Below are 12,149 nucleotides of genomic sequence, written 5' to 3'. Positions count from 1 at the left end.
TCTGATTCTGTGTCTCCTTCTCTCTCTGCCCCTTCCCCACTCATTCTATCTCTCTTTCTCTCAAAAATAAACAGAATTTTTTTTAAAAAAAACCTTTTTTTAAAATGTGGTGGCTCAAAATGGCAACCCAATAATTATCTGACAATAATAATTTGAAACAATTATCCAATCTACAAAGATGACCTTAAATTTAACCTGAGTACTTTCAAAAACCTCGTGAGAACGTCGTTCAGCTTCTATAATAACATCTAACTTGTCAGTGAAATCTGAAATAGTTTTTGTGCTTAAAAAACAGGTAAGAGAGGGTTATGGGATAAAGAATATACTGGATCTTGTAACTTACTTATGGCTCCGACAAGGACCAAATGGTATTAAATACCAAACATTAGGTAGCTTTCTTCCTGCTTCTGACATAAAAACTCTTTCTTATTTTTCTTAAGACTGCTTCAACTTCTAATTGGCTTGCACCTAACATGATGCATTTAGGTCTACGGTCATACCGCCCTGAAAGTGCCTCATCTCATCTAAAACGATGCATTCAGAGGGCTTCTCTATCTGGCCTGGCAATCTTTCCATTTTGGGGTATCTCTACTCATTCTACTGATGTGATTTTTCTTTTTAAGAAAGAAACTCAAGAAACTCAAAGATGTATCATCCCTAAAAATCAAAGGTAATTTTAAGCTTCCCTAGATTTTGGGGTGTCGGGGTGGCTCAGCTGATTAAGTGTCAGACTCTGGCTCAGGTCAGGATCCCACAGCTCATGAGCTGGAGCCCGGCATCGGGCCCTGAGCTTTCAGAAGCCTGCTTCGGATGCTGTGTCCCTCCTGCCTCTGCGCCTCCCCCGCTTACCCTCTCTCTCTCTCCCACAAACATTAAAATAAATTAAATAAATGAACGTCCCTAGATTTCAAATAATTAGATTTCAAAATCCATCAATACTTCAGAAGTTACAAATTACAACTTACTAAGGATTCTTTTGACAGAAGAACATTCTTAGGAATAATTTTCAGAATTTATTAAATTTCCTCATTAAAATCATATACCAAAAAATAAACAATTTAATTCCTTCACTGTGCCTCTGATTAAATCAGATAACGAGAATTTTTAGTGATTCAATTTTGAATAAGCTTTTATTGTTTTTGTTTTTCATTTTTAAAAAATTTTTACTTTAAGTAGGCTCCATGCCCAATGTGGGGCTTGAACTCATGACCGTGAAATCAAGAGTCACATGCTCTACTAAACTAGCAGTCATCCCTTGAATAAAATTTTAAAATGGTATTTGTGCCTTCTACGCTGTACAAGGGACATATATCTAATTTTTCATTAGATATTTGCCAGTGATACTGTTGTGCTTTTGTCGATGTTCATATATTCTAGACTCCTCTCACGTTTAATATATATTTTCCTCGAGAAATCAGTGTCAAATATAATTTACAAACAGAGGCCACATCTGTTTCAATTTACAATGTGAAATGTTCAGCAAAATACTAAACTCAGATCAAGTGGATACTTTGATGACTGTGATGGTCAGAGGATCTACAAATCTTCACCTGAAAATGTTGAAATAACTTCAAATGTTGTTTCCAAAACAGAAGCAACAGATGTTACTTTATCTGCAGCAAGTATGTACAGGTCTCCAGATTTGGAACATTTTACAACAGCATACCTAAAATAAAGTTTTAGTAAAAATTACTAATAATGAAAACAGAAAAGCCACAGATATTTTAAATGTTTTATATCATTTTAGGAAAACAAACTTCAAGATCAAAAAAAGCACTACTTTCAAAGAACTTCATCCATTACATTTGTTCAGTTTTCCAAAAAAGCTGGACTTGAGGTCTTAAATGGAACCATCTAAAGCTTAATAAAACCTATATGAACATAATAATAATTAAGTTATAGTTCACTGAATTTTAAGAAAACAATGAGGATGAAATAAATCCAAAATAATGCTAATGATGAAATTGATCCTATCTGTGGCTAAAACAAAAAAATACAGCATAAACTTACTTTGAGTCTGGCATATAACAAACAGCTTCATTGGCTGGAATTGTCCAAGGCTGGGTGGTCCAGACTAAAAAACTAACAGGAGATGAACCATCTGTGAAAATAAAATTTAAAAAAAAATTTTTTTTACATTTATTTATTTTTGAGAGAGAGAGAGTGTGAACAGGGGAGAGGAAGAGAGAGAAAGAGACCCAGAATCTGAAGTAGTCTCCACGCTCTGAGCAGTCAGCACAGAGGCCGATGCGGGACTCAACCCATGAACTGTGAGACCATGACCTGAGCCAAAGCTGGACGCTCAACTGACTGAGCCACCTAGGTGCCCCTATGAAAATAAAAATTTAAATATGCTACGAAATGTTATAATTCTATAACTTTAATAAATTCAAGCAAAGAACAAACATTACCTATAAGAGATACCAACTTGGGAGAAGGTTTCAAGAGAGGGAATTTTACATATACTGAGCGGCTGACATGTTCAGGATTATACTCAAGTTCTGCTTCAGCCAACGCAGTCCTAAGATTTAAGAATATTAGATATAAATATTTGAAAGTCTCATAAAATTCTTCACTTTCACTACCAAAACCACATACATACGTACATACCTTGATGAGGGAGACCAAAACACAGGCTTGTAAGATCGGTAAATCAAGCCCTATAACAGACAAAGGTAGATGAAAGCTGGTATTCTAGGATACGTAATTTAACATACTCAAAGGAAAAAAAGTACTTCATTACCTTCTCATACATTTGGTAGAAAATTCTCAACTGCTTGGCCTCATATTTTCCATCAAATGTATAGTAGCAATTATTCCAATCTGCCATTACTCCCCAACGAATAAATGCTGATCTCTGTTTCTCAATTGCTGCCTCAGCAAATGACCTAGCTAAAAGCAAATTTAAGAAAGAAAAAGAAGCATCAAAAACGAATAAGTTCAAACTTCGTTTTTTAATGTTTATTTATTTTAAAGAGAGAGAAAGAGACAGAGAGAGAGCACACGAGCAAACAAGCTGGGGAAGGGCTTTTGGTGTAAAGCCTGATGTGGGGCTCGAACTCACAAACTGTGAGATCATGACCTGAGCCAAAACCAAGAGTTGGATGCTCAACCAACTGAGCCATCCAGGACCTCCAATAAATTCAAACTCTTAAACATGGTTTAGTACGTAGGTCTCTAAATGCAGGTATTTTACACAGTATACACTATAAAATGTATTTAGTAGAAAAATTATTTTGAAAACTAAAGGTGTCCAGAAGATAACTAAAATAAATTCTAGAATTAATCAGAATCTCAAAACTATTTTTCAGACTTTATACAATGAACTTACATTTATAAAAAATAAACTGGAAAAATTATTCTTCATATTTCTTATTTTGAAAAAAAGAGTAATTTTTATTTCATTATACACAGAAAAAGTAATCAGTACATCTAGTGTAGGCCATTAACACCAAGATGTTTCAGTGAAGTAAAAAATTTTCACAATCTGATAAGAACAGATACTATACTCGATCTTAGCCAAAAGGCCGAGAAGCGATGAAAAAATCTTCATAATCATATCTAAATATAAAATAATTTAAGAACAGAAGATTCTTCTCTCACTCTATCTACTAAAGGACCAAATAAGAGATTAATTTAAAAAATATATATGTATTTTACAATTGACTTTTAGTATAGCACCTGAAATAGGTCAACAGGCTCCACCAGGAAAGTAAATAAAAACATTGAGTACAATAATTTCACACAATATGATCAGAGAATTAAAAAATGTACTTGGAAATGCTCACATATCTTTGTCAGTCTCTGAACTAAGTTCCCACAAAAGTCACTTAAATGAGATCTGAATTTTCTGTAACAAAAATTGGTTTCTAACGGGTCCCATTATAACAACAACAACAACAACAAAAAAAAAAAACCCTCAAAACAACAGGTCTCATTAAGCCCTGACTTTTCCAAGGAAAAGTTTATATATAACCATTAAAAAAAATTTTTTTTAAGTTTATTTATTTTTGCGAGACAGAGAGAGAGAGAGAGAGAGAGACAGCATGAATGGGGAGGAACAGAGAGAGAAGGAGACACAGAATCTGAAGCAGCTCCAGGCTCTGAGCTGCCAGCACAGAGCCGGATGCAGGGCTCAAACTCATGATCTGTAAAATCATGACCTGAGCCAAAGTCAGATGCTAAACCGACTGAGCCACCCAGGCGCCCCTATAAATAACCATTTTAAAAAAGAAATAGGGATTATTTACCTTTCTGTCTAATTTCTATAGCTGAAAGATCCTGAGCTTTTCCACCAAGCTCTGATAATACTTTTATTTCAATGGGTAAACCATGACAATCCCAGCCTGGCACAAAATGTATTTTGGAACCTCTCATCATATGGTATCGATTGGCTATATCCTTCAAAATCTGCAAATATAAAACAATAATCGTGATTCACAGATAAAGCACGTGGCCTCCCATTACATTCCTTTCGTTTCACTGTAAAACACTGGGAAAGCCCAATTTTAAAAGATTTATATAAACAAAATAACCAATTAAATCTATTAACTCAATTCTACATAAACACAAAAGTAACAGATATTTGAAGTTTTGAAGTGCCATTAACTCCAGAAAACAAATCACATAAAAGATTTCAAAGTGAAGAACAATTTGCCCAGAATTACTAATTTGTTTGTAAAGTTGAAATATGCAGAAAAGCAGGCTATACTACTTTCATAAGAAACCATTTTGACTTCTTAAAAACCAGGGAGTAAAAATAAGTCAATTATAAGTTTGCTTTACCCTTATTAAAAATATTATTAACATGAATAACCCAATATCATTTATATTCAGCTAATAAATAGTATATAATCAACGCAGAATTCATAATGCACCCAGAGTATGGAATAGCACAGTTAACTCTTTCATTGACAAAACACTAACCGTCTTCACTAGCTATACTTCTGAAACTGATTTCCCTTCTTAGTTCATTTTAGATAGTAGAGGGCAGCCTTGTAAAACATGTATTACCATTATAAAATGGAAGACCAAGCAAAGGATAGATTTGGCTCCAATCTCTTTCTTCCCAAAAGGAAACAATGCAGCAGTCCAGAAAATTATTTCCTTCTTTCCACATCTATCAAAAGTAGAAAAGATATTGCACATTCCTCCCACACCTCCCCCCACTTAAAAACTCTAACTTTCGAACGCCTTCCCTGGCAGGAGGGGCCTGTGATCCGGGTGGGTATCACAGGACATAAAAAGCCATCTAATTATATGCACTTAAGAGTGGTACCCTTTACAGTAGGCTTATTATTTAAATCAACCAATATATAAATAACCCCCTTCCCATTTTTCTTACTTGAAATTATTTTGATTATCTGTCCCTTCCCAGTAAAATATAAACATCTTGAAACCCCATCTGTCTTCATCCCCAGTACACTCCCAGCGTTTAGAATGGCGTCTGGCACTACTCGGTAGGTAACTGTTGAAGAAATGACTGCATGCACATATGCAGTAGACTGTAATGTCTTACATAGTAGCTACTAGCCATAGTGGCTACTGAGCGATTGAAAACATCACTAAACTGAGATGTACTGTAAATATAACATATACACCAGATTTCAAGTAGTACCAAAAAAAAAGGAATGTGAAATATCTCAAAAAAAGTTTTATAGCAGCTGTATGCTGAATGTTAAAAGATACCTTAGATATGTTGACTTTAATCTTAAAAGAAGGTTCATCTGTTTCTTCTGACTTCTTATTTATGGGGCTACTAAAAAATTTTAACTTACCAATATAGTTTACATATTGTAAATGGTAGTTTCCACCATTTCTAATGAACAGTGCTGCATTTGACCATATTAACACAATGGAATCATTTTGGCTAATAAATAAGAATGTCCCTATTAAGGAAAGGTCTGTGTGAAGCCTGTGGTAAAAGGAACAGCAGGGACGCAATAAGAATGCTTTACTAGTTTCTCAGCATCAGATTATGCTCCTCTCCAAACAAGTTCCGACATTATGTTTACGAACCACTGGTACCTTCTGTTCATGTTAACTTTCTGTCCTCATTTTTCCTTTTGTCTTTCATCTTCCTTTCACAATATTCATGTATTCCTTTGTTTAATAAACAAATTTTTTAATGCCTACAATGTGCCAAGAATTGTTCAGGCCACCTAAAATAGGACAATAAACAGGACTGACAAGGTCCTTCGAATGAAATAAAACAGAAAAAAAATATATAAATAAAGAAAAAAGCAAGGTAAAGGTCAGAAAACAGCATGTGAGGTGGTGCTGGTGGTAGTGGTATTATTTCAGAGGAAGATCAGTAAAGCTTGATGAGATGACATCTGAACAGAGACATGAAGGAGATGAGAAAATGGTCATGTGAGCATCTGGGAAATGCATTCAGATAGAGGAAAGCAAGCCAGACCACGTGGGGGTATGTCTGAGGAAAAGCAGGAACTGTTTCTCCTCCAGGTCTTTGACAGAACCTCCAGCTATGCACGTAAGAGGTGGGTCTATATTATGGCTCAGGTTTTCAGAGAATAACTCCTTCTCTACCCTCAGTCCATGTGGAGCTCACTCTCCTCTATTCCAGCTCAAAGGGTGAACACATAATCCATTGATTATGATTTTAGATCCATAATCCAAAATGGTTGATTCAGGATAGACATGTGACTCAAATCAGGCCAAGGAGATTCAATTCTAGGACTTTTGTAAGAATTACTGGGAAAGAAAAGATAGAAGAATGTAAGCCTATAAATGTTGGGAAATGTGTGGGGTGGGAATGGGGTATGGGGAGCACCTAAGGGGAAAACCATGCTTAAGAGGGAAAGACAGAGAGAAACCAACTCTGATAGTATCTGAGTCCCTGGGTCTGGCCATGAAAGGAGCTAAAACTATCTCTGGACTCTACAGTTAAAATAGACAATAAATTTCCTTTTTTGCTTAATCAAAAGTTGTCTTTCTATCCCTAACAACCCAAACAATGTGGAACAACAGAAATTTGTATGTTTATGATTACAACTTATGATCTTACAGGGTATACTAAAAACAGGAGATTAGACTATCTTTCTTAAAGTGTCTTAATTCTTTGAGCATAGTAGCAGAAAGTTCAAAGAGACAAATGGATAAATAACAAATGGACACACTTTTAAATATTTAAAATAGAAAAAGCAATCTAAATGGAGTAACTTTAAAACAAAGATAAAACCTCTTGAAGCTTCTGTGTGATAAATAACAAGAATATATTAAAATAGACAAGATTACTCAAAACACCTATTTTGTTTTATTGACTGGAACCAGATAATGCTGCACAATATTCCTATCTGGTACAGCAATGTGTTCTTTGACCTTTTTTAAAATTTTGACAATTCAAACATTTACTTCCTAGCTTTACTTTTTAGTCATTAAGTACATTAAAATTTTTAAAAAATATTTTCTTTGTTGTCTGTGATTATAAGAGGAATACAAAGTCTTTAAAAAAAAAAAGAAGAATACAGGTTCCTTGTTTTATTACTTTTTATTTTTGAGAGAAAGAGGGGGGTGGGAGAAACAGCGTGAGCAGGGGAGGGTCAGAGAGGGAGATACAGAATCCCTCCAAAGATAGGCTCCAGGCTCTGAACTGTCAGCACAGAGCTCAACACCGGGCTTGAACCCACACAAACCGCAGGATCATGACCTGAGCCAAAGTTGCAGGCCTAACTGACTGAGCCATCCAGGCACCCCAGAGGTTCCTTGTTTAAAAAAAAAATTCAAATGGGGGTGACTGGCTGGCTCAGTTGGTAGAGCACACAACTCTCAACTTCTGGGTCATGAGTTCGAGCCCCATGTTGGTCATGTGGCCTACTTAGGAACTATATACACAAATCTTATAGAAATAAATAACAAACATTAGGTTTAAATTTTGTGTGTGTGGACAAAATTAGATCCTAATGTAACACTTTTAAAACTTGTTTTTCTTCCTTTACTTAATAATATTTGGACATCTTTCATGTCAGAACACAAATATGTACCTGATTCCTCTTAAGATTCCATATATTTCATTACCAAGATTTATTTAATCAAGTCCCATTAAAAACATACAGTATGGGCTACCAGTGTAATTAATATAGCATAACACAGGACAATGAACATTTTTCTGTTTTTCTTTTATATAAAGCACAGTCACTTTTTCTAACAAAATTTCAACCAACTGAAGTGCCGTAAAAATAGATGGCTCAATAATCAGAACATAGATTGCCCCAAAATATGTCTAATATGCATGATTTAAGAAGGGCCACAGAAACATGGCAAGGACATAAATGTAACAGAATAACTGACTTCCTGTTTGAAAAGCAAATCAATTTATGGGGCACCTGGGTGGCTCAGTCAGTTGAGTGTCTGACTTTGGCTCAGGTCATGATATCTTGGTTTGTGGGTTCGAGCCCCGTGTCGGGCTCTGTGCTGACAGCTCAGAGCCTAGAGCCTGCTTCAGATTCTGTGTCTCCCTCTCTCTCTGCCCCTCTCCCACTCATACTGTTTCTGTCTCTCAAAAAATGAATAAATGTTAAAAAATTTTTTAAAATAAATCAATTTAGGGGCGCCTGGGTGGCTCAGTCGGTTAAGCCTCCGGCTTCGGCTCAGGTCAGATCTCACATTCGTGGGTTCGAGCCCCGCGTCAGGCTCTGTGCTGACAGCCAGCTCAGAGCCAGGAGCCTGCTTCAGATTCTGTGTCTCCTCTCTCTGCCCCTCCCCCTCTCATGCTCTGTCTCTCTCTGTATCAAAAATAAATTAAAAAAAAAAATTTTAAAAAAAGTTTAAAAAAAAATTAAAAAAAAATAAATCAATTTAGGTCATCCCTACCTCATGACATCAACCTAAAGAAATTCCAAATGGACTAAAGGGTTCCACATTAATAATAAATCAACATGAAAATCCAAACATATATAAGTAAAAGAAACAAAACATTTAGGGATTACATTTGTCTTTCTAATCAGTATACATACTCAAATTGGTAATAATATTCAGTGTCCGTGGAGTATAACAAGGCAAGTTCAAGTTGTCTGTAATATAAAAAGTGACACAATCTATCGAAAAGTAGTTTACCAGTAAGTGTCCAGCAATTCCTGTCTATTAAACTAACTGAGGGAAACAATCTGAATTCTTAAGAAACTTGTAGGTATAAAAATATTCATTATATCATAATGCTATACAGTCACGAAAACACCCATATAGGGTATTATAACAATATCAAAAAACATTTATGTCAAAAACATCAGGAAAAAAGGCAAGACAAATCTATTCATAAAGACATTATCACAACTGTTTTTTTTTAATATTAAAACTACTAAGGAAATACCTCAAAATGTTAAGGGCATTCACATTTCTTGGATAGGATTATAGTAATTTTATTTTATTTTTTTAGGATCATGGTAATTTTAACTTTCTTTTTTCAGCTTTCTCGTATTTGCCAAATCCACATTTATAGCCAGAGAAAACAATTACTTCTAAAAATTTTCAAAATGGACCTCATACTTCTTAAAAGATGGAGTAAATTCTTCCCAATAAAGAAACATTCAAAACACGGGACATTATGTAGAACACAAACAGAAAGGCAAAGAGAAGGCACTAAGAACCTTAACACCAAGAACAGACACAGTGGTGAGTGTCCAGGGTTTCCATTTTGCTCCTATACTCTAGACGTGGACACGAGAGGTCAGTAACCTGGAAATGCCAAAGGCTACAGAAAAAAAGCCGACGAAACCTCTCTCCCCCCATCTCTAGCCAAAACACCAGGAAAGGGGCAGCCTAACTGCTCTATTTCAGTTGAGCACCACAAAGAAGTCGGTGGCCTCAATTACAGTCCTTCAAGCAAAAGCAGAGTAAAGAGCCTAGATTTTCGCCTTCCCACATTTGGTGAGGTTGTCGCGAGGCGAGGCGCTTGCTCCCTGTCAGGATGGCGTCAGAGAAACTCAAGTAGAATGCACGCCCCTGCTGGGTGGTAATGGGACCCTGTCTGCAGACGCAGTGGAGACGCTGTAGGGAGCCTGGACTCCCATCCCCCGCAGCAGCAGCAGGAGCGAGGCACCACCCCCCAGTCTCCACGGGGGTGCTCAGAGGAGGCTTCGTGCAGAGTGGGGATGTTCCCCACGGCCCAGTGGTAACCAGGCCACCTCTTCCTCCCTGGTGTCAGCAGTGGCCAGGCGGAGCGGTAACAAGGCACCCCAGCACTTTCTAGCCGGCAGTAACGGGCCGCCGAGGCTTGGGGGGGAGCACAACTTCTACCTGGCTGAGCGGTAATGAGCACCGCCTAAGCTGCACTTCGGCCCCCTCCTCGGAGCAGCCAGACAGTGACCCCCTTCCTCTGCCGGCGAGGTGTCAGGGAATGAAAGCTGCTACAACAGAATGTTCAAATACGATCCAGACTCTCAAAATACACAAAATGCCAAGGTTTCAATAAACATTCACTCATCATACCAACACTAAAGACCTGACACTGAATGAATCAAGAAAGTCACTGAGATGACAGGGATGTTAGAAAAACCTGAACAAGATTTTAAAGCGACCATGATAAAAATGGTTAAGCAAACAACTGCGAACACACATGAAAAATAGGAAAAAATCAAAAGCCTCGAAGAACTTGTAGACAGAAAAAGTAAATGATATGTTTTAAAGAGTATACTTAGTATGTTAAATGTAAATTTTAAAAGTGAAAAATAAGTGACAAACTTCAGAAGTGAAGCAGAAACTGAAATAGTTCAGCAGGTGGGCTCGGCTGCAGAATGGAAAGGGCAGAGACAGGACCCACGAATCTTCGCGGCTGAATGACAAATTACTCCATCTACAAAGCAGAGAGGAATGAAAGCCAGGGGAGAAAATGAAAACCAAGGAGCTGTGGGACTATCACAAAAGATCTAACACAGGTGTCACTGCGGTCCTGCAAGGACACTTTTTCAGCCACAAATGGAGAACAACATGAAAAAATAACGGCCAGAAACTCCACAAATTGGTCGGAGACAAAAACCTACAAATTCAAGAAGTTAAGTGATGTCCAAAATGAAAAATCCAGAGAAATCCATGCCAAGAGACATCTTCACATTAACCTTTTGAAAATGAAAATGTCCTAAAAGAAATGAGAGAGCGGGGGCACCTGGCTGCCTCAGCCGGAGGAGCACGCGATTCTTGATTTCAGGGGCATGAGTCCGGGCCCCCTGTGGAGTGTAGAGATTATTTAAATAAATAAAACTTTAACCAGGAAAAAAAGAGTAAAAAGGATACTTTACTTATACGCAAAAAATAATTTGAATTACAGGAGAATTTTTATTAGAAAATATGAAGGCCAGAAGGAAGTGGCACAATGTTCCTCAAGTGCTAGGGGAAAAAAAATCTCTCTGAAATCCTAAATATAGAAAAATATACTTGAAGGGTAAAAGGAAAATCAAGCCATTATCACATAAGGGAAAGTAATAAAGATGACTGTTGACCAGAAGACCTACTCCAAGGAAAGGCTAAATTAGGAAACTCTCTAAACAGAAAGAAAACAATAAAGAAGGAATGTGGAAACATAAAGAAGGAAGAAAGAATATGATAAACAAAAATATGGGTAAATATACACTTTTTATTTACTCAAAATGTCTAAGCAATGTTTCACAGTTGAAAAAAGAACTATCGAACACTGTCTTGTGGGGACTGAAACATGTGAGGAACATGTAAAACCCGTTACCAACACAGGAGGGTAAAGGGCTGGACAGGCATACACACTTCTAAGTACTCCACGGACCGAAGAAGAAGTCTCAAAAGAAATCGCAAAGCACAATGAACTGAATAAAAATGTAAACTGAATACGTGTCAAAATTTGCAGAACACAAGCTACAGAAGTGCTGACAGAAGTTTATAGCAATAAAAATGCATGTGTCAGAAAAGAGGGAAAGTCTGATCGATAACCTCAGGAAAATACAAAGACAACAAAGGGACCCGGAGTAAGCAGAAGCAAGGCTATAATGAAAACCAGAAATCAGTGAGTTTAAAATCAGAGAAACGAGAGAGAACATTCAGCAAAACAGAGTTTGACCTCAGGTATGACAGTGCAAAGAACCACAGGGACACGCTTCACACTAAATCTGGGGGAGTAATTTTTAAAACCCAACCTTAAGGCTCCTAGAAATGTCCCTAAAGGTGTA

The 12,149-nt window shown here is 36.9% G+C and overlaps 1 protein-coding gene and 1 pseudogene across 1 annotated transcript in view; both read right to left on the bottom strand.

Moving 5' to 3' along the window:
• Positions 1–12,149, bottom strand: part of IARS2 (isoleucyl-tRNA synthetase 2, mitochondrial) — a 59,375-nt gene that overhangs the window by 35,918 nt on the left and 11,308 nt on the right. The window contains exons 3-8 of the mRNA XM_029933406.1: positions 4,251–4,410; positions 2,744–2,892; positions 2,611–2,660; positions 2,412–2,521; positions 2,011–2,101; positions 1,551–1,666 (exon numbers count right to left, since the gene is read on the bottom strand). Coding sequence (XP_029789266.1) covers positions 1,551–1,666; positions 2,011–2,101; positions 2,412–2,521; positions 2,611–2,660; positions 2,744–2,892; positions 4,251–4,410 — 676 coding nt within the window. The remainder of the gene's footprint in view (positions 1–1,550; positions 1,667–2,010; positions 2,102–2,411; positions 2,522–2,610; positions 2,661–2,743; positions 2,893–4,250; positions 4,411–12,149) is intronic.
• LOC115288699 lies at positions 3,384–3,539 on the bottom strand (annotated as a pseudogene).

Source organism: Suricata suricatta, chromosome 3 (assembly GCF_006229205.1).
Source record: "Suricata suricatta isolate VVHF042 chromosome 3, meerkat_22Aug2017_6uvM2_HiC, whole genome shotgun sequence".
NCBI lineage: Eukaryota > Metazoa > Chordata > Mammalia > Carnivora > Herpestidae > Suricata > Suricata suricatta.
The sequence above is the reverse complement of the archived record's forward strand: the minus strand, read 5'-3'. Positions and strand labels throughout refer to the sequence as shown.